This window comes from Sminthopsis crassicaudata, chromosome 4 (genome assembly GCF_048593235.1).
Source record: "Sminthopsis crassicaudata isolate SCR6 chromosome 4, ASM4859323v1, whole genome shotgun sequence".
Classification (NCBI taxonomy): domain Eukaryota; kingdom Metazoa; phylum Chordata; class Mammalia; order Dasyuromorphia; family Dasyuridae; genus Sminthopsis; species Sminthopsis crassicaudata.
Window position 1 is genome coordinate 114,236,217 of NC_133620.1, and position 24,396 is coordinate 114,260,612.

At 31.5% G+C, this 24,396-nt stretch overlaps 2 protein-coding genes across 5 annotated transcripts in view; one reads left to right on the top strand and one right to left on the bottom strand.

The window, feature by feature from the left end:
* The window catches only part of GPATCH2 (G-patch domain containing 2), a 459,123-nt gene that overhangs the window by 380,000 nt on the left and 54,727 nt on the right, over window positions 1-24,396 (bottom strand). The gene's annotated exons all lie outside the window — the stretch shown is intronic.
* The window catches only part of SPATA17 (spermatogenesis associated 17), a 267,209-nt gene that overhangs the window by 66,922 nt on the left and 175,891 nt on the right, over window positions 1-24,396 (top strand). For both annotated transcript variants that reach the window (XM_074309186.1, XM_074309185.1), the window contains exons 4-5: window positions 12,502-12,552; window positions 21,062-21,165. In XM_074309186.1, the coding sequence (XP_074165287.1) occupies window positions 12,502-12,552; window positions 21,062-21,165 (155 nt within the window). The remainder of the gene's footprint in view (window positions 1-12,501; window positions 12,553-21,061; window positions 21,166-24,396) is intronic.

Genomic DNA, 24,396 nt, shown 5'->3' on the forward strand with positions numbered 1-24,396 from the left:
GGTCTCCTTGTTCAGTGCTATACCCAATCACACTACAAAAAAAATTATTTTATAGAACTAGAAAAAATAACAACAAAATTCGTCTGGAAGAACAAAATGTCAAGAATATCAAGAGAATTAATGAAAAAAAATACAAAGGATGGTTATTTAAGCTGTATCAGAACTACAACTATATTATAAAGCAGAAATCATTAAAAGCCATTTGATACTGGCTAAGAAATACAGTGGTGAATCAGTGAGATAAGATTAGGTTAGGTACACAAAACACAATAATTGAGACCTATAACAATCTAGTATTTGATAAACCCACAAACTCCAGCTTCTATTACTATTTGAAAAAAAAATGGCTGGCAAAACTGGAAAATAATGTCAGAAACTCAACATAGACCTACATCTCACGCCACATATTTAAATAAGGTCAAAATGGGTACATTATTTGGGCATAAAGGCTGATATCATAAGTAAATTAGGAGAGAGCAAGGGATAATTTACTTATCTGATTACATTAAATTAAAAAGGTTTTGCTCAAACAAAATTAACAGAAATAAAATTTTAAAAGAAGTATAAAGCTGAGAAAAAAATCTTTACAACCAGTATTTCTGATAAAGATCTCATTTCTAAAATACGCAAAACAATTGTATCAAATTTATAATAATACAAATCATTCCCCAATTGATAAATGGTCAAATGATATAAACAGACCTTTTTCATACATCTATAATCATATAAAAAATGCTTCCAATCACTATTGATTAGAAAAATGCAAATTAAAACAACTCTGAGGTACCACCTCACATCTCTCAAATTGGCTAAACTAACAGGAAAAGATAATAAATATTGGAGAAGATGTGGGAAAACTGGAACACTAGTGCACTGTAGGTTGAGTTGTGAAATGATCCAATCATTCTGGAGAACAATTTGGAACTATGCCCAAAAGGTTATAAAATTCTGCTTGTCCTTTGACCCAGCAGTGCCACTACTGGGTCTGTATCCCAAGGAAATCATAAAGGAGAAAAAAGAACCCACAAATAGGTTTGGAGAAACTCTTTGTGGTAGCAAAGAATTGGAAAATCCTCATCAATTGGAGAATGACTGAACAATTTGTGGTATATGAAGCTAATGGAATACTATTATTTGGTTGCTCTTTTTTCTTTTTTTTTTTTTTTTTTTTTTTTTTTTTTTTTTTTTTTTTTTTTTAATGATGAACAAGCTGCTCTTACAAAGGCCAAGAAAAGTTTACATGAACTGATGCTGGGCAAAACAAGCAGAACCATGAATACATAATACACAGTACCAGCAAGAATGTGCAATGATCATCTGTAAAAGACTTGATTTTTATCAGTGGTTTAATGATCCAAAGCAATCCTAATCAGCTTTGGACAGAAAAGGGCGTCTGCATTCAGAAAAAGAACTATGGAAACTAAATGTCAAAACATGCTATGTTCATTTTTTTTTTTTCTGTTTTTTATCTCTCCCATGGTTTTTCCCTTTTACTCTGATTTTTCACAACATGATTCACAAAGAATGTATATTAAAAATAAATTAATTGAAAAAGAATAATCAAGGTAGATTAATGAAATGAAAATGAAAGGTCAATTTTAAAAAAGTATTTAGTTCTTTTATTTAAATTAAAAATTTTAATTATTATTAAATTAATAAAATTATTTTTTTAATTTAAAAATAATTGTGCATCATGCCCCAAAATAATTAAGTAAATAAGCAAAAAAATTTAATAGTTATAAAAAGAGAGAGTAAAAGTAAAGCTGATGAGGTGATTTTATAGGTAAGACTAGAATCCAAAGATGTTTATTAAAAAAAAAAGCTGATAGGTTGGAGGAGTAGAAAAAAGACATGGATTTGGATCTAGAAGGAGAGGAAAAGCAGAGAAGTCTGGAATAAGTTTGTTTTAAATAAATAAGCTACAGATACCTCGTATTATTTTTATTATGAAATTAAATTATTGCATTGAATATGTAAATTTAATTAAGTAGTATTGTCACTTTTATTATGATATCCTATAGCTAATAATATTTTCACATTTGTCTATTTCTATAAATACTTTTTTATAGTTGTATTCATATAGTTTTTATATATGAAATGGGAAATAGACCCCCAAGTATTTTACACATTTTATGATTTTTTTAAATAGATATTTTCCTTTCATACCTTCTTGTTGGTTTTATTGGTATTATGTAGAAATGGGGATTATTTGTATATATTATATTTTGTATCCTGCAAAATTGCTAAGATTAATTTTTCAATTAATTTTGGTTGACTTGTTATCAGTACCAAAAAAATTAGAAATTTTGCTTTTTCTTTACCTATGATTTTTTCTCTCAACTTCCTTGTCATTCCAATAGCAAGCATTTCTAATTATATGTCAAATAGAAGGCTGACAGTGGACATCTGTGTTTCACTTCTGATTTCAATAGAATGGACTCTAGTTTGTATCTGTTACATATTATTATTGGTCTCTTTTCTTGGTATGTACAATTTAATATTTTAATGCAAGAGTCTTTTATTTCTTCATTTTCTAAGTTTTAAATAAAAATAGATATATTTTGTTAAAAACCTAAAAAAAAAGCTATTTTTGCATCCATTGATTTTTCTTCATTTGTTACCAATGTGGTTAAATAACGTGTGCTTCCTAATATTAAATAAAATTCTGAATTGCTGGTATAAATCTAATTTGTTCATAATCTATTATGTTTATATTATATGGCTTCAATGTTTTTGCTTGCATTTGGTTTAAAATTGTTATAAATTTTCATTAAGAGATATTGGGCTATAGCTTTCTTTTTGTTGTTGTTTGTTTTTTAAGTATTGCTGTATTATAAGTCAAGACCTTATCTGAGTCACAAAAGATATGCTTTTGCTAATTTTGCAAACATTTTATGTAATTGTGGAATTGTTTGTTTTTGAATGTTCAATAGAATTTATTTGTAAATCCATTTAGCCCTGAAGTTGATTTTTGTTTTGTTTTGTTTTGTTTTAGTTTGTGACTTGTTAAAATTTCTTCACTTGAAGCTGAGTTGCTTAAGTTCCCTATTTATTGTTCTGATAATCTGGTTATTTCATACTTATATAAATTATTATTTATTTTATTTAAGTTGTTAAGTTTATTGGCATTTAATTGAGCTAAATACTTTCTAATTTTATCTTTAATTCTTTTTCATTTTTCTTGAATTCACCCTTTTCTTTTTTGATGCTGATTATTCATTTTTTGCTTTGTTTTAGTCAAATCAGCAATATAATATACATATATATTATAGTTGCCCCATAAAAAAACTATTTTTATTTGTTAAAGTATTAGCTTTTTTGTCTTTAAATTTTTTTTCAATTGCTTCTATGATTTTCTTGAGTTCCAGTTTGGTATTTAATTGAGGTTGCATTGCCAATTCATTAAACTGTTCATTCTCTTAACCAAAACAAAACATAAAACAGAATAAAAGATAGAAAAATAAAATAAAATAAAATAAAACAGAACAGAACAGAACATTGTCATGTGCCCAGCAGAACATCAGAAAGATTCAAGATACATAACAATAAATTTCCAGTTCCAGACAGGATAGATTATAGTAGAAGAAATTATATTGAGTGTCCATCTTTTTTTTTTTTTTTTTTTTTGCTTTCTTGTAGACTGTTCTTTTGTTCTTTACACTTTTTTTTTACCTTATTCTTTTTCTTCCTTTCATCTCCTCCAATTCCCCCAAACAGGTTATAGTTAAGTACAGATATATTTAATAGATATATACATACATATGTACACACACACACACAGACACACACACACACATACACACACACCTGCGGTCTGTCTATATATCTCCTTGGGTTGTGCCAAAAGAACCCTTCTTCTGCCCCAAGTTTTCTAGATTTCTCACCAGTCTATGTTAGCCCACAGGCACAAATTTGTTCTATTTTGTGGAGGAAATATGGAGAGCTTGAAATTTATTGACCATTCCATGATCTTTCCAGATTCCCCCTTCCCATTTTCCTTTTTGTTAACAAAAGAGTTTAAAGAAATGAATTTTCTCTTTAGGATCTACTTTAACTGTATTCCAAAAATTTTGATATATTGGAGATATAAATTATCTAGGAAAAAAAAAACTTTCTATTTGATAAAAATTTGATGGGAAAACTGGAAGGCAATCTTGCACAAATCAGACTTAAGATCAATATCTTACCCTATAATCCATAATACATTTAAATTGATACTGAGTCTTGATATTAATGATCAGACCATAAAAAAAATTCGAAGGAAATCACATCATATAATTCTCATAGCTATGGATAGGAAATGCAGTTTTAACTAAAAAAAGATAAAAACAATTACAAAAATTAAAACATAAAACTTTGATTACATGAATCTGAAAAGCTTCTGCATAGCTACAGTGCTCCTATGATAAGAAAGGAAGTGGTCATATAGGGGAAAAAAATCTTTGTATCAGATTTCTCCAATAAGATTTTAGTTGCCAAATATAAATACAATTACTTATAAAACTAGTAGCTATTCCAAAAGTTATAAATGATCAAGGAATATGAATAAATGGTTATCCAAAGAAAAATTATAATATAGTTATATCCACATAGAAGAATACTTTGAATCACTAATAATAAGAGAAACGTAATTTAGAATAATTATTAAGTTTCGCTTCATACCCTGAAGTTTAGCAAAAATTTTAAAAGTGGCAATTCTTTATATTGGAGGAATTGTGAAATAAGAGGCACGCTAATATCTTGGTAGATCTATGAGATGGTACCAACATTTTGGAAAGCAACTTGGAATTATGTAAATAAAATGACTAAGATATTCATACCTTTTGAACCAGAGATTACATTATTGGGGTTATATCCTAATGAAGGTATTAATAAGAAAATACTTACATATTTCAAAATATGTAGAGCAGCATTTTTGTGATAGCAAAGAATTGGAAACAAAATAGATGACTACAGATTGGGGAATGATTCAACAAATAGTGTACATGAATATAATGGAATATTACTGTACTGCAAGAAATTATGTATGTGAAGAATACAATGAAGCATGGTAATATTTACATGAATTGACGCAAAGAAATAAACAGAGCCAAGAAAACAATATTCATAATAGCTACAACATTGTAAATGAAAGAACAACCATGGGGGTGGGGACAGAGGAAGTGAATGTAACAAAATTGTAAAGATTAGGCATGGTTCAAAAGAAGAGATGAGAAGATAACTATATTTTCTACCTTGGTGGAAGTGGGAGGTCCAAGTTGTTGCCCTTACTTTTTTCATTGTATAAATTGTGCTTAATTTTTTTCCTCAAAAAAAACAAAAAGTTTTTTGTCAATGGGATATTGTCAACATCAGTGAGAGAAAGAAGGAAGGATACTAGGAATAAACATGGTGTAAGAAACAAAAGACATCATCAAAAACATTTTTAAAATGATGACCTGGAGTTAAATTCACTCTGCTTCATTTCAATTTTTTATTTTTTCACTTGAAATTTAAAAAACAAGAATTTTATTATCAGAAATGTGCCAACTTTAAAAATAGCTATCATTACAAGAGACAAAGGCACTATGTTGTACTCAACCACATCATAGCTAATTAAATAACACATATTAACTTCACTGTTCATGAGAATATTAATATAGTATCTAAGCACTTAAACCACAAAATTATATTTTAAAAAACTAAGTTAGAAAACAATTTTGACTTAAACATGTCTCTTTCTGGCTTAAAGAAATCTAACACAAAGGTAAACAAGAAAACAAATTGAGAAACTCAGAAGAATTAAAAAATAGTTATGTTAGATTATTCATTGATTAGGAATATTCAGATATATTCTTTTTATTGTACAGAATCTTCATAAAATTGATCACATAGTAGGTCATAAAGAACTCATAAACAAATACAGAAAGGTAAGAAATATATAAAAATATGTTTACAAACCATATATTTTTTTTAAAGTGTGACCAGTGAGAGGAATAGGAACAACAAAAAAATCACACATAAATAGATATTCAATGTTATTACCCTAAATAATCATCTGATTAAAAACAAGGAATAAAATAATAATAATAATTATGCTATAGGAAAAAGTTAATATATGATAATGCATTGGGGAAGAGAGCACAAGACTTGGAATTAGAAAACCTTGAATTTGAATTCTACACCTCAGAGACTTATTAGATCTATGACTCTGGGCAAATAATAACCTCCTTGATTACCCAAATTGTAAAATGGAGACTTATTAATATTAATATAATAACATATATAGTACTTTATAAATATCAAAGCACCATATAAATGCTACTTACTATTATTATTATTTAATGTTCTTGCTGCATCAATCCACCTCCCCTCCACCTCTGCTCATGTTTGTTGGGTGACTTCCCTAGATTTAAGATATTCTATGAATTTACTCTCTTAAATTTATAACTCAACCCCTACCCCACTCAGCCACTGTATTTTCACCTTTAATAGTGTGCCATTTGACATATTTAAATCAAAGTGAAGGCATTTACCAAAATGCATGAACTAGGAACAAAATGTGTCCCCAATAAACATGGGCATATTATTCTATAAATCTATGTAAGAGCAGTGAGAAAAATGGACATATATGAAGAATACACTAGTAGAGAGGCACAGTCATAATGAAAACATGTCAGTAAGTTCAACTTCTTGCACTTTAGGGTGCTATAGATTTTCTCTTTTGGTATCCTTATCCTGCTCTTTCTGGATGCAATGTGTCTGTTGGGCATATTTGCTGAGTTCCCTGGGCCTACTTCTCTGCAATTAAGCTCAGTTCCACAGCTCAACTTTCTGTAGAAGCTAGATATCTCTCTCTCTCTCTCTTCCTCTCCTGCCCTCCCCCATTGTATACATACACACATACAAAATCATTATTCTATAATGGACTTTTATCAGGCATGTAAAGAAGATTCAACATTAGGATAGCTATTAGCATAATTTAATCAATCACCCCCACCAATAGAAACTGGATAATTATATAATAGGCACTTTTATTTTATAATGTTATTTTATAATATTAATATTATTTCATAATAGCACTTTTATTTTTTTTAAGATAGCCTAAAAATAAAAGGATATTTTCTTAATCTGAATAGAAGTATCTCTCTAAAACACTAAGCTTTCCTAATGAGACTAGTGATAAAGGGTGCCTTTTGTCACTATTATTTGACTTAAGTCCTAGAAATTCTCACCATATTATTATATTAATAACATTTCTATTCTATTTAACTATATCTAGGAGCTTCTTGTAGCTGAAGCCTGGTTTTTAATTTTGTTTGCACAAAAGCTTTAAAATTTAATATGATGAAAATTGCCTGTTTTGTTTTGATCTGCCTTCCATCTCCTTAAATCTTCATATATTCTTTTTAAATGTCCAATATCCAACTCAAGTCAACCAGTATCTGTGCCTGGAGCTTTTTCTCCTTTAAATTTTCCTCTTCTGGATTTCACCAAATTCTCTCCTCCCAAAATTTCACTAATGACCTCTTGGTAGTTGTAACCCCCTCCAAATAACCTACATACTTTCCTTTTCCTTATTTAGCTCACATCCTTATTTCTCTCACTTCTACCACAAACTTTTACTATTGAATTAGGAAGTAGTAGTATCCTAGATATCTATTATGACTTTATAAGTAAATAAATTAATAAGCATTTATTATGCACCAGGCACTGTGTAAGCAGTGAGGATACAAAAAAAAGCAAAAGATTGTCCCTGCTCATTAAGAGCTTTCGTTATAATGGGAACAGATTGTGCTAGAGCAACCCGTTTCTTTTATGAATAGATTCTAAACTGATAGAAGAATATGATGTTTATCTTTACTTTAGAAAGTGTATGATAAAATTTCTTAAGCTATTCTTATATAAAGGAAACACAATACAATGGTATGAATCAAGAATTTCTGAATAATAATACTTAAATAGTAACCATTAGTGGTTTTATTTTAGAGTAAAAGGAAGAATTTTCCAGTAGAATTTTTCAGAGCTTTTCCCTATGCTGTGTAATATTTATTTGTCAGTATTTTGGATAAAGGACTAATATGCAGCATCCTTATCACACTTGTAACTGACATAAAGTTGGGTGAGGGAGGAATTCCCACTAATACACAGAAAAAAAAAAAGAAATTAAAATAAATAACAAAGAAATCAAAGACCAGAATTGAATATCAACTTGAATCTAGTAAAATAAAATATAATAATAATAATTATAAGGTTTTATAGTTTTATTAAAAATCATCTTTGTTAAGTATAAGGTGAGTTGAAATAGCTAAACTATACTTTAAAAAGAATTGGAAATTTTAGGAGGATAAAAGCTGTGATATGGCAGGAAATTTAAAAAAAAATCTTAATGACATCTTGGACCTTAAGTAAAAGTAAAATCAATGGTCCTTGACAGCAGATTGGACTGGGGTGGGAAGTGGGGGGAAGAGATAAAGAGTTAATTATGACATTCAGGTTGGTAGCCTGGGGTCTAGGGTTGTGGGAGTGGTAGTGCTATTGTGGAGAAGATTTGGGAGGAGGGTGAGGAAAATAGCTGTTTTCGGCTAATGGAAGCATTTTCAGGGTGAATAATTAGACTTTTCTTCTTGGTGGAATCAAGAGCAATGGATAGAAATAGCACAAAGGTAGATGTGTAAGGAAAAGAGTACCTAATAGAACTATCCAAAAATGAAACAGATTGGTTTAGGAATTAGTTCCCTATCACTGGAGTTCCTTAAATGAAATCTGGGTTGAAATTTTCTGGGATGTACACATAGAAATTATTACATTGCATTCTCTGTATTATTGTGTTTTGTTCTAAGTTAAGATAGGGCATTGCAGTATATTCAGAAGAAGGGATTTTTTTTTTTTTTTGCAGGTGATTGGGGTTGAGTAACTTGTCCAAGTTCACACTGCTAGAAAGTGTTAAGGGTCTGAGATCAGATTTGAATTCAGATCTTTCTAACTTCAGGGCCAGTGCTGTATGCTCTGCAACATCTAGCTGCCCTGTGAATTAAAATGATGAGCAAACAGTCAAAAATCCCCTATGAAACTAAGTTGACAATATCCACCTTGAAGGAAAAAAAACACTTGAGGGAGAGGGACATCTGATAGCTGTCATCAGGTTTTAGAAGCATAGTGTCCTGTAACAGAAATATCAAAGTATTCTGTTTGACTCCAGAGGGAGAAACCAGGAGCTGTGATTGGAAGTTACATGGAGGAATAATTAACATTAATGTATGGAAAATTCCTCCTCCACTAGAGCTATTCAAAAGTTCATGAGTAACCTCAAGAGATAGTATATTCTTCTATCACTCTAGATTTTTGGCTGATGTCAGGATAACTAATTGGCATTATTTAGAGGGAATTTTCAATTAGGAACATTTTGTTAAAAAACAGCCTGGGAAACTTAATCTTACCTGGAAAATGTAATTCTATGACTATCTCACTAATGTGAGATTAGGACTAGTCCTGTTGCTATTTTTTTTTTTTTTTTTTTTTTTTGGTGAGACATTTGGGGGTTAAGTGACTTGCCCAAGGTCACACAGCTAGTGTTAAGTGTCTGAAACTAGATTTGAACTCATTCTTCTGATTTCATGTTCTCTATTCACTGTACCATATAGCTGTCCCTCTCTTATTTCATTCATATAGAAGTTCTAAGGAGATAAAATCCCCTCTATCAAGGCAGTCTTCCTTCACATTCTGAAACCTTCTCTGCAACCTTTGGTTGCTTAGAATACTGAGAGGTTATTGAGATTATCATACAGCCACCATGTGCAGGAGGCTAGACTTGGACTCAATTTTCTTACTCTGTGACTACTTGTTTATTCATTAGTCTATGCTGCTTCTTACTTGGGAATGTAAGTATCTTAATTATTTTGAGAAACTGGTTATGTATTAACAGCTAGTATACATTTTGTTTAATTAATACTGTAGAATGGAGAAAAACATTTAGCTGATAGATTGAGCCTGGGAGTTCTGAGGTGCAGTAGGTGATTGGGTGTCCATACTGAGTTCAAAGTGGTTGGCTTCCATGATGACCGAACATAAGAATTACATTTTAACTTTAAGTTTAAAGATGAGTTGTACATGGTGTAAACAAAGCTAGGAACTTGCTTCAAATCCCAGTTTCACTTTAATCTCTCTGAGCCTCAATTTCCTCATTTATACAATGGAGATGATAATAATTACCCAAACTCATGTGTGGAAAATGCTACGTAAATATAAGTAATATTATTAGGTTTTTACCCAAAAGAAGGGAAATATAGCTGTTACTTGCCTTTCCTGTATTTTACTCCTTAGAATCAGGATGCTTAATTTTTTTTAAATTTTAGGTTTTTTAAAATAGCTTTTTCTATACAAAACATATGCATGGGTAATTTTTCAACACTGACCCTTACAAAACCTTCTGTTCCAACTTTTCCCCTCTTTCCCCCCATCCCTCCCCTATTTGGCAGATAGTTCCATACATGTTAAATATGTTAAAGTATATGTTACATACAACATATGTATACATATTTATGCAGTTATCTTCTTGCACAGGAATGATCAGATTTAGAAGGTAAAAATAACCTGAGAAGAAAAAAACAAAAATGATGCTTAAATTTTGGTGTTTTGCTAAACTTTAGAGAGGAAATATCTTTGAGAGTTGTCTCTGAAATGGTGAATGAATGATTCTCTATATCAGGACAATTCTCATATTTTATCTAATAAAGTTAACAGTTATTTCCTCCAAAAGCAGCCTTTATCCCAAGGCATTTGTGCTAAAGAACTATATGGAGATATTTCTTTTGCTCTCTGATGGTTCTGAGTGATATGAAAAAAAGGTATACTTAATAAAATTTGCTTTTCAACTTATAAGCACAGGAAAAATCAGATTTCCAAAGTTTCAAGGTCATATATCCTTTTAGTCTATAGAGTATATAAGAGCATTTTATACTTTTCAGAACTGAAGAGCTTTCTGTTTAGATATTTACATTTAACCCCCCAAAATGTTGAATACTACTCCCTTTAAATGTGCTCTCACACCATTTTTACTTACTGAAATTTAGCAGTTATCTCTGATAAGAAGGCCAAGAAACAAAAGTTAGTGCTATTAAGTTTTTTCCCCTTTCGTGCATTGCACGACTTAAAAAAATGTTAAAAAAAACTTCTTCTTTTAAAAATATTTAATTTTTTCACGTTTGATATAATATTGGTTGGTGTGATATAATATTGTGTAATATTAAAGAGAACATTTTGAATTCACCTTAATTAAGCTACAAGAACTTTGCTTTGCTTGATGTAATGAAGAAAGAGAATTTACAATGAAGTAGCATCATTGTGTTCATTTGTAAATAACATATTGCAGCCAACTGTTTCTTAATTGCCCACACTGTTGATAAATAATCCAGTCCTGCTGCTCTCCACAGACAATTTGCTTTCGATCAGACCAGGCAATTCAAATAACACTAATTATAGTGAAACCCTTTTATAGTGAATTCTTGTTTGTGGTGAGGAAGAACCCCAGTATAAGAATTAGGGCATTCCTATTCTGATTATTTCCTGACACCTAAGACACATACTATCCATTTAATTTGTTGAGTGAGCAGAAACTGGATGAATAAAAATGTATAAAGGTGTATATAGCAATGAAAAGAATATGCACAAGAGTTTAACAATTATATCTTACTTTTTATGAGACAGTTGTGGATTATGTTAATTTAATATCTGTAATTAGAAGGTAGAGCAGATGTTGAGACTTAGTTTAAAGATATGTGGCCACTAGAAAAACTTATGTTACTAAATGAATATTCACCATACCAATGATTTTTTTACACTAATAGAAATATTTGACTTTACTAGAAAGAAACTAAGATTTTAGGAAGTGTTCTCTATCAGGGGATTCACTATAACATGATATCACTGTATTTATGATTTTATGGTGTTAAAATGAATATTAAATGAAACAAAATTCCCAAGGATTACTCAGGAGGCAGCTAAGTACATAACATTTTGTACAGATGGTTGGAAGGCACAATTTTGCTCCATCACTGCATCTGTATCCTTGAACGATTTCGACTGAAGACAGCATTTCTTTGAATTTTTCATTAAACCAGACGTCTTGAAATATGAATTCCTTTTATGTTTCTGTGAGTTTTGGCTAAAAGAACCCCAGTGAATAAATCATACAATACTACATGTCACCAGCACTTGTGAATATTTCTGCTTTGTTATTCTATTCTCAGTAGAGCACCATTGATTATCAAACTCAGCGGAGAGCATTTTATGATCATATATCTCCATTAGCTCCTAGTTTGACTACCATAGATTTTTCTGGTTAAGCCTGCATTATGTATTAGGAAGCCTATTCTCTTCAATACAAAGTTTGATTTTATTCTCTCTAAGCCTAGAACTCTTATAATGTATTATGTATAAAGATTCTTATCTTTTATATGTAAAAATAAGAGCACTGTCTTTGTGTAACTGAAATGTATGCCATCTTTTTTTCTTGATTCACAGACAGCATATTTGACTATGAAGATGAATTTCTACAATGAAATGGCTGTCAGGGTAAATATTTCTTCACTTGTTAAACAAATGAAAAGTCAATTGTGCTCTGAATTTGCTTTTAATAAAATGAGCAAACCAGAATAATATAAACTTGATTGATATGCTGATGGTAAAGAGAGGAAATGTCATATAGTTAAAAAGTTAAAAGTTAGACTAAATAATCTGAGCATTATTAAAAATTATGGCCAGATATAAATGTATGTGTTTTAATATGTTGTATTTTTAAGATGTAGTAATATAAATATCCTAAATATGAGAAATAAAGCTGCTCTTAATAGGAGAAATGGAAGGTCATGTAGGTTCCAAATTTTACCCAATTTATAAGTCCCTTTCAAAACATAATTTGTAGTGTAAAAAAACCCACATTATTCCATGAGGCAACCTCCTTCCCTTTTTTAGACAGTTCTAATTGCCTATTTGTTCCTTCTAATCTGAACCTAATCTAACAGCCTATAGCTTAGGTCACACAGAATAAGTTATCCCTCTCTCACATTATAACTCTTTACTTCTCCATGTCTTTTATTCTCTAGGTTAGGTAATTCCTAGTTCCTTCAACTATTCTATGTGTGGCAGAAATTTAAGTCCTTTCATTATCCTGGTCAGCCTCCCCTGATCATGCTACAATTATTTAATGTACTAAGTAAAATGTGAGGTACTAAATGCAATAATCCAGAAGTTATTAAAACAGCACCACTGTACAATGGGCCAACTTTTTCTTGTACCAATCATTAACAAACAATTCTTATGATACAGTATGGTACAGAGGTAACCCTATTTTCTTGAAGGCTATATATCAGTAAACTACAAGTCTGCTGTGTCCTACCAAGTTAGAAAGTTTGGATATGGGTTCTACAACACTTCATGTATTGTGTCTGAATAACAGTCTAAGTTCAAGTAGTGTCATTACAAGTTTGACAGCATACTGTTGAAGTTTGACCATAGCAGCAGCTAAACTCAAAGATTAGAAATATTGTTGGTCTGGAAATTTCATGCTTCCTTTTTTTTTTTTTGTGAATACTTCACGCTATTAAATGAAACTGTTGGTTCACTGACTTGACTCTACAAAATAATTATTAAGAATTAACTAGCCAAGTCTCTTAAAAGAAATTCTGATTTAGTTTGTATAGTTTGGTTTATGCCATTGCTTTTATGAAGGTACATACAAAATTTTATTTGCATTTATCCCCATGACATTCTGTCTTATTAAATTTAATCTATTTATTGTTCCAGTCAGGTGAGATTTTTAAAATGCTATTTCAGTCATTTGATGTATTAGTTGCCACTCCCAAATTTGTATCTTTAGCAAATTTAATAATCATATTAACTGTATTTTTATGCAAGTCTGACAGATACTGAAAAGGACACAACCAAAAAATAGTGTGACACTGAACAGGTTACTCAACTTTTATATGCCTGTTTCCTCAACTGCATAAAGGAGATAATAATAACACTTATATTTCTAGATTGTTGTGAGGATCAAATGAGATGTTTGTAAAAACTATGTAGTACAATGCCTACTAATAGATGTTTAACAAATGCTCATTTCATCCATCCATCTGTTTTCCTTTGAATCTTCCTCATGACAACTAAATAGGAAAAATGATATGTAATGAAAAAACAAAACAAAACAAAAAAACTAGAACCTAAGTTAAGTAGAAAGGAATTAAAATTAAAATGCAAATAATCTCACTACCTATTTCTCAAAACTATCTTTGGAGTTGGACATGGCAGGCGGGATATTAGGCCAGTGTCTGCAGCATAAGGTATCCTGGGTTTCTTGACATTGACATGAAAAAAAATTATAGAAACCTTGGTCTCTTTGCTGTAGTCATTGAAGTATAGATTGTATCAGAGAAATCTTGGGTCCAGAAAAGATTATTTCTCAAAAACTAGAGCTTCAGGGTGTTTAGATAATTTTTGTTCACCTCCCAATGTTTCTTCCTGTTGTATCTCCTATCCTGATTTTCTCCGGAAATTGTTTTCCTGTGAAAGTTCTTCACAAATCTTTGAAGTTTCTGTCTTAATACATAGAATCATTGGATGGTAGATTCAAAGCTGGAAGGGGCCTTAGAAATAATCTAGTAGAGAGCCCTCAATCTACAGTTGAGGAAACTGAAACCCAGAGAGATGAATTAACTTACTCAAAATGCCACAATTCAAAAGCGACAGGCCTGAGATTCAAACCTATGTCCCCCTATTCTTTGTCATGCGCCATTTTCTGATTTAAATTAATAAGAAACAAACATAAAAGTAATTTGACCTAATTAGTCAATGATAGATTAGCTGTAATAATTGTTTCAAATGCTGGAGCCAGGATGATAGAGTAAACAGTGAATCATTCCCATGTTCCCCTCCCAACAATCATAAAATAGCACCTCAAGTGAGATCCCAAAGTAGCAGGACCAGCATGGAGATAGGTTAAAACAACCTTTAAGCCCAGAAAATTTGAAGAATCAGCAAGAGGATTCCCTATCACACTCATAAAGCAGTCCAGGAGTCCCTATCACACTGGTAAAGCAGTCCAGGACAAGAAGCTCTCAAGTGAGCCACCAGCAAGTCCCACCTCTAAAATGGGCATACATTTATAGTGTCCATATATGTTTATACTATCTATCAGAAGCAAGACACAAGAAAGAGTAGCCTGGATTTACAATCAGCAGACCTGGATTCAAATCTCAGAGGATCTGCCTAATACTTGTGGCATTTGGTTAGTCATTTAACCTCTTTGATCCTTACTTTCCTCTTCTGAAAAATAAGGAAACTGAATTATATGATTTTTACTGTTCCTTTTAACACCAGATCCTATATTCCTCTGATAGTATAAGGGAGTTCAAATTGAACCAAAAAAATAAAAATGCAACATATAAAACACTAGTGTATCATTGACTTGAACTTATCTAAAACGAATGTATCCTTGTTATACCAAATATTAAATATTTAATCATGATAGTTTTGCATAACTTTATGAATTTTAAGATTGAAAGAGGACTTACAGATCATATAGTTCTATTCTCTACAAATTTGTAACTGAATAAACTGAAGTACAGACACTGCTTGCTTTCTTATAATTTAGAAAGAATAGATGTTAAATGTCCAAAGGGCTATCAAACTGTGCATACTCTTTGATTCAGCAATGGGCCTATATCCCAAAGAGATCACAAAAAAGGAAAAGGAACCACATGCTCAAAAAATTTTTATAGCAGCCCCTTCTGTAGGAAACTGAGTGGATGCCTATCAGTTGGAGAATGGCTGAATAAGTTATGATATATGAATGTTACAAAATATTATTATTCTATAAAAATGATCAACACGATGATTTCAGAAAAGCCTGAAGAGACTTAGATGAACTGATGAAGTGAGTAGAACCAAGAGAACATTGTACACAGCAACAATATTATACAATGATCAATTCTGATGGATGTGATTCTTTTCAATAGTGAGGTGATTCAGGCTAATTTCAATGATATTGTGATTGAGAGAGCTATCTTCACCCAGAGAGAGGACTGTGGGGAACTGAGTGTGGATCACAACATAGTATTTTCACTTTTTTGGTTGTTTGCTTGCATTTTGTTTTCTCATTTTTTCCCTTTTGATCTGATTTTTCTTGTGCAGCATGATAATTGTGGAAATATGTATAGAAGAATTACACATATTTAACATATATTGGATTACTTGTCATCTAGGGGAAGGGGATGGAAGGAAGGGAGGGAGAAAAAAAATTTGGAACACAAGCTTTTGCAAGGGTGAATGTTGAAAACTATGCATATGTTTTGAAAATAAGAAGTGTTAAATTAAAAAATGAATAATTAATAACTCTTAAAAATGTTGACTAGGAAAGCCTAAATTGGTATCTTCCTTGGTTTAGTTACATTTCTTTGTAGAAAGCAGAGCAAGTTATTATTAAGATACTGATAATTGAACATTCTTTTAAGACATCACTCTGGACTTAACAAAGTTGAGGATATTTATAAGAAGAGGTAGCATGAATACACAGAAGAACTTAGAATGAAAAGAACAGAAGAAAGATCTTAATATCACTTCTAACCATGATGGAGCAGTTACTGCTATAAAGCCAGACATCCTGGAGAATGAAGTCAAGTGGAAGCAGTGCCAACAGTAAGATTAGTGGAAGTGATGAAATTCCAGTTATTTAAAATCTGAAAATATGTGTTGCAATCATTTTGCCAGCAAATTTGGAAAACTCACTAGTGGCCAATGGATTGTAAAAAACGTTGACCATTTCATCCTAAAGAATGGCAGTGCCAAAGAGTATTCAAATTACTGAACAAATACACTCATTTCACATAGTAGGAATTTTATGCTTAAGATTCTGCAAGCTAGGCTTTAGCAATATGTGAACTGAGAATTACTGAGAAATAGTCTGGTTTTAGAAGAGATAGAGGAATTAGAGACCAAATTGCCAACATTCTCTGGAATGGAAAAAAACAAACAAACAAACAAACAAAAAAACAAAGGAGTTTCAGGAAAAAAAACATTCTGCTTCTGCTTCACCAACTGTGCTAAATCCTTTGACTGTGTAGATCACAACTTAAAGATCATCTCACTTGTCTTCTGAAGAACCAGGAAATGATAGTTAGAAAGGAACATGGAATAGTGATTGGTTTAAGATTATAAAAGAAGTATAAGAGAGCTGTATATTGTCACCTTTTACATTTAACTTATATGTAAAGTTCATGATGCAAAATGCAAGACTGAAGACTTCAAAATCTGGAATTAAGGTTTCTCAGAGAAGTATCAACTATCTCAGCTATAAAGATGATAATATTCTGTTGGCAGAAAGTGAAGGAAGAGGAAATAAGAAGCCTCTAATGAAAGAGAAGATATAAAAGCTAGGTAGAAGTTTAACATAAGAAAAAAAAAAAAAAAAGATACTGGCAAAGAGATCCTCTACTTCCAGGCAAATGGGAAGAGGAAAAATGAAAACAGCAGCAGATTTCATAGTCTTGGGCACAAAGATCACTGCAGACAATGACTAGAACCATGAAATTCTTGCTTTCTCCTTGGAAGGAAAGCTATGGAATCTGGACACCATACTGAATAACAGAAACATCCTCTAGCTAACAAAGTCTATATAGTCAAAGCAGCTGCTGTTTTTTTTTTTGTTTGTTTTTGTTTTTGTTTTGTTTTGTTTTGTTTTGTTTTGTTTTGTTTTGTTTTTTCCCAGTAGCAATATATGGTTGTGGACTATAAGGAAAGCTAAGTGCTACAGAATTTGAATTGTGATGCTAAAGAAGACTTTTGAGAGTCTCTTGGAAACAAAGATATCAAATGAGTCAATACTTAAAGAAATTAATTAATTTCATTCGCTGGAAGGTAAAAATACTGAAGCTAAAGCTGAAATACATCATATGATGAGAAGATGGGACTCACTGGAAAAGGAAAAGGGGATGGCAGAGGATGAGATAAATATATAGTATGATAGAAACCATTAACATGAACTTGGACAGACTTCAAAAATTAGTGGAAGATAGAAGATGTAGCATGCTATGGTCCATGGGTTTACAAGAAATTGTATGTGACTGAATGATAACAAAAACAAAGGCTTCACTGAGGAGGATTTAGAAATCAGAAGTTTTCTATCTTCCTTCTCTTTTTCTCCTACAACCCCAGTCAAAGAAGAATTTTGAAGGGAGAAAAGAAGTCTCAAAGTAATAGATAGTGCAGCAGTTGAAAGAAAGAAGGAAGTGGGGGAGGAAAGAAGATGAGAGAGGGGAGGGGAAGAGAAAGGGGAGAGGAAGAAGGGGAAAAGAGAGGGAGAAAGAGTGGGGAAAGGGAGAGAAAGAGGAGATTTTAAGCATACTTCTAAATCTACCTTTTGATCTTTTCTTGTTGGCTTTGACTTTTTACCTGTTGTTGTAAATTTTAGTTGTTATTGCTAAAGAGTAATTTTCTGTTTTAATAATTTTAATATTGGAGGGATACTGCTTCTTTTGCTTTTAGTTGAGTTATTGATTATGAATCTTCATAATCAAAACTAAATTTCATAAACATAATTTTGTTTCATAAACAAAACTAAATTCATTGAGGAAGTAATCTTTCTATAAGCAGATGGATTTTGGTGTATCAGATTTTGCCATTTGTTTTAGTGCTTAAAATAAACATTATTTATAAGACCACTTACATTTTGATGTTACTTAATGAGGAATATGCATCATTGATTTGACTAGCTTAAGAGGTCATTTAGAACTTGCCCGTTAACAAGCTGTAATCTGCTGAGCACACAATGACTTTGTTTAAAATTATCTATTCAGTGCTGATCAATGATAATAATTGTTTTGTACCAATCACTTTTGAAAGTTGCTACTTTGAAGGGCAAGCACACCAGTCATTTTTTGGAAATACTAACTCACCTTGGAATCAAAACGAAATAACATTGTTAAAATTTGCATTGTCTTGTAGAAGTAAATTTTACATTCAAATGTTGGCACAATACTTGAATATCAGTGGTACAAAAACTTATATTAAAAGTCCAAGAAGGCATATATTCTTAAAAGAAGTTGTACAGTTAGTACAGTAGAAATTCTGTCATAAGGAAGTTCCCCATTACAATATGACATCAGGTTGAATCTTGTTAAATAGATTAGGTCTTCTAAAACACAACAAATACTAGTGTTGATTGCCTACATAATTGACTCCTCAAGAAAAGATGCTACCTTACTATCAAGTCTTTATTTCCTATGTGAAATAGAATTATAATACAAAAGTACAAAATATTATACACACAGTTTTTTGGGGCCTTGAATAATTAGAGATAAACAGGAAAACTTTAGGCCAAGTTTTGAAGTTTTCAGGTTTTTTTTTTTTTTTTTCTAATGTATCTTGACTTCTTTTTCTACACTTTACACTCTGTATCATCTATCTAGACTTTAAATTTGTATGTCCCTGCTCTTTTCCTCCTATAGCCTCCCTTCACTTGGTCCAAATAACAAAACACTTTTTTTCGCTTGAAGATTGCTTGCTTGCTCTTTAATGGAACACTCAATAAAGTGTTCCTCCTATAGGTTTTCTTTGCTGGTCTACTCAAGGGCTACATTGCAGAAGCATCTTCAAAGAATTCTATTTTAAAATTTATTTTTGTTTTTTATAGGTTTTGTTGATATATTTTTTAAAAAAGAAAACAATTTCAGCAAAATCAACAAGTACATTAAAAAAATGTGATATGCAATGTTCTATACCAATGGATTTGCCATCTCTATAAAGGAATGAGAAGGAGGTGTCTTCTCATATTTCTTATTTGGAGCAAAGTTTGTTCTCAAAATGTAGAGAGAAGACAGGGAGTTATATGGGGGTGTCAAGCTAAACTGACAATGAATAAAATTCCAAGGTAAGTAAAATATATTTTTGAAATCTTTGCAGATCACATTCTAATTGAGAAGAATTAGAACTAGAAACAACCAAATCATATATATTTTGGCACAGGAAACTCACCATCAAATTGGTACCAAGATTGTTATTAGGATTTTGTGCTGAGAACAAGCTTGGCTCTTTCTCTGATATCTTTGGGGTATAGGCCCAGTGGTGGTATTGTTTGATCAAGATATGCATGATTTAGTATCTGGGAGTATAGTTTCTTTCCAGAATGGCTGTAACAATGCACAGTGTTTTAATGACTTTTCCCACAACCCCTCCCAAATTTGTCATTTTCCTTTTTTTGTTCAACTTTGCCAATATGATGAATCTAAAATAAAGACTTTTAATTGCTTTAATTTGTGTTTTTTTAATTATTAATTATTTGGGAAACTGATATGGCTATTGATAGTTGGGATTTCTTTCTTTGCAAACTATTCATATCCTTCAGCCATTTATCAATTGAGAAAAGACTCATTTTTTATAAATGTTATTAAGTTCCCTATATATACTAGAAAAAAGGTCTTCTTTTAAAACTTGCTATAAAGATTCATGCCCCCCAATAACTGATTTCTCCTAATCTTTGTTGAATTAGTTCTGTCATTAGAGTATCTAGGTAGTACAATGGATAGAGAACCTGATCTGGAATCAAAAAACCTGAGTTAAAATTTAGCTAGTCTCAGATTAGGCAAGTCACTTTATCCCTGTTTGCCTCAGTTTCTTAATTTGCAAAATGGAGATAATAATATCTCCCAGTATTATTGTGAAAGATCATAATAATTGCGAAGTGTTCAGCAAAGTGCCTGACACATAGTTTTTCCTCTTCCTCCTCTTTTTCCTTTTTCTTTGTTCTTTCTATTCATGATTAATTTAGGAATTTAGATTACTATGAAACTGTTGTTGGAAAAATATGTTAATGCCTGATAACATACAATAATTGCTTTTTATCCACCCATTTAAAAAAAATAAGCCTACCAGTTGAAACTGGTCAAATTAATGTATTACTTTATATATGAAGTCATGATTATATTGAAAATAAATTCAAATTCATCTTTATTTTATTTTGATTCAGCATAATAAATCTGTGAACAGTTTTCCCCCATGATATTAAATGTATTAAAATATATTTTTATATAAACAGATTCAGAAGAGGTGGCGAGGATATAAGATCCGGAAGTACTGCTTTAATTATTATTACTTGAAGGAATATCTGAGAGCTATTTCTGACACCAATCAAGCAATCAGGTGATGACCACAAAAGTAAATTAGTGAAATCCTTATCTAAAATAATTGGTAATAGTAAATTCAATTTAGGGGCAGTAAGGTGATGTAATAGATACAGCAAAGAGTTTGGAATTTAAATCTGGTCTTAAACATTTACTAGCTATGTGACCCTGGGCAAATCATTTTAAACATGTGCCTCAGTTCCTCATCTGTAAAATGAACTGGAGAAGGAAATGGCAAACTGATCCAGTATCTTTGCCAAGAAAAACTAAAATAGGGTCACAAAGAGTTTGACACAACTGAAATGTCAACAAAATTTTCAATTTGTCCTGCTTAGTTTCTTAGCTATTAACCTATATAGAAATTTCAGAAATATTATATGTGATCTATTTTTCTTTTGAATAATTGTCCAATGAAATTTTAAGAATCATTTGTTTTATCTGATTATATCATCAGCCTGAAAATGAAATTAATATTAACATCATTAGCATTCCAATAACCTTTAACCTAATGCTAACTTATAAAATGTATTTGTTTTTAAAAGAATTTGATTGATAGCTATTAGATGTATTTTTAAAATTAATAATTAAAATCATTCCAGTTTTTGTACTGTTGCATTGAAAATGTCTGTGTGTATGTGCATGTATATTTGTGTGTATAAATTTGGACCTGTGATTGAGGAAAATTATTCTACCAATTCAAATAAGCAACTACATTGCAATTTATAGTCTTAGAGAGTTGCCTAGGGCAGTGAAAATTTATGTGACTTATCCACAATCCTACAAACTATATAGGATTGACATAATTTAACCCAAAGCTGCCTTTATATTTATATAGACTCATGCATATAGTGAGTATTTTGCAAATATTTACTTCCCCTAATACATGTAACACTAGAAATTCTTTTAAGCATAAGGAATCTGGTTGCTCCTACCCTCTACCTCTTTTAGGTAAAAAGAGGAAGGAAACTTGTTTTCTTGGAACAGTACTATGCATTCAATTGAGTCATTCTTCAAATGAATTCAAGTTTTAAATTTCTGTTTGGGAGAATAATATGATTACTTATAAAACTAAACTCTGACTGCAGAATCTTAGTGTGAATCATTTAGGTAATTAAATGCTTATGCACATTCTGATAAAGGAAAGAAATTGATTTTTTTAAAAAAGAGTACTGGGCTTACAAACCATTAGGAGTAAGATGATAGCAAAAATGACTCTTAAAGGGCTCTCCTTAAACACTTGAGTGAGAAGGGGGTGGGGAGAACACAGGAGATATCTGTCAACTATTTGGCTTCTTGGCCAAGGAAGGAATAAAAGGGAAGAATTAAGTCCACCAAGTCTCAGTAGTAGGGTAAAAGATATGTTGTTTTTCAGTCATGTGCAATTCTTCATGATCCTACCTGGGGTATCCTCAGCAAAAACACTGGAATGCTTTGCCATATCCTTCTTCAACACATTTTTGCAGCTGAAGTACCCAATTACATAGTTAATGTATGCTTACATAGCTAGTAAAGGTCTTTAGTTCAGATTTGAACTTAGGTTCTCCTAATTCTAGATCCAATACTCTAGCTACTGTAACACCTAGCTGTTCCCAGTAAGGAAAGTTCATTTAGACAAATAGTAAATTCTGTCTAAAAGATTAAATAGGTTAGTAACAGAAAAGACTCAACTTATTGTGATTTGATTTGATCTTCTCAGAGTAACAACACCCTTACTTGGGATGAGCTTTCTCCTTTTCACCCAGATCTATCATCCCAGTCTTTCTTATGTTGTATGGCTCCTGCCTCTTACAGTGTTTTAATGTCTTCTTCTAGATGGGAAAAATCGCCCTTCTTGACAGTTCTCTTGCCAATATAAGTAATGTATATTTTTCCTGGATCTGTGATTTCCTTGATAAAGAGAACTACTTCTATTCATGCATGTTGGCAACTCCTCTTTAACTAACATTCATAATTTGCCTGGGAAATCGAAAAGTTAAATGAGCTGTCCCTAGCTCATGGACACAACTATGGAGTATTAGAGACAAGAATTAAATCTAGGTCTGCCTGACTGCAATGCTGACCCTCTGGTTTCTAAACCATATTGGATTAATATGCATACATGCATATAGTCATATGTATAAACATACATGGGCTGAATAACTAGAATTTTACAAAAGCCCAGGGTATTTTGCGTGCTGCTGCTGCATTTGTGAAAGGACAGCTAACCCCTACTTCAAGGAGGGTATACTGACACAATATTGTGACCACCTACAGGAAGGATGAAGTTGGGTTGAATCTTATGAGAGATAGACAGACAATGGCTTGACATACTCTTGGGGAAGAAAAGACTTTGGAAGCTACAGACATATAAGGGAAGCTGCCTTCATGATATAATCCTGATTCCCTATTTGCCTTGTAAATTAACTTTGGATAGTTTCTCCTGGGGTAAAACTTTTGGGCCTTCCTTTTTGGCCCCTCTTTAGCTGAGATTTTTTTTTTTCATAGTCACATCTAAACACCATCTTTACTCACATTTACTATTTTACTTTTTAGTATATTCTATTTTGTACCTTTTCTCTGATTTCTGTTTTCATGGATAAATGAGTTTACCCTTTATTTGTTATAGTCATTTCTCTAACTAGTATTTAGTAGAAGGAAATTAAGAAAATAAATTTAATCTAAGGGCTAGAAATCAGCATACCGGCTTTTGTTCAGAAGTAGATCTGTACCCTTAAATTAGCAATATTTAGAGGAGACATGTAATTCTAGTGTGATATTCCTCTTAGAGATAGGCTGGGGGTCCTTTTTCTGCTCTCTTCAAGTCTTCTTTGGAGAGGGCAGGGCAGATTTTAGAGTGATATATATATATATATATATATATATATATATATATATATCTGTGTGTGCATGTATGTCTATCTTATAATACTCTTGAATATAGACTGGAGTTTGGTTCATGACAGGTGATTCTGTATCCTATATGGGGAATTTAGTAACTAAGCTATGAAAATGATCTCATGTTAATAGTGGGGCTACAAATATAAATATCTCTGCTTTTTTAGTGAATTTTTAATGCAACCAACTCTTTAAATTTTAGTTGATATTTATTTATATGGCTATGAAGGGGAAAGGGAAGAGAACACATATTAATACTAAATACACTTTTAAGTGTCAAGCACAGTATCAAGCACTCATTAAAGGTGTGAATTCAAACTTGGCTGTAAATGACTTGCAATTCATTATAATTGAGTATAAGGAAAATTCAGAATAC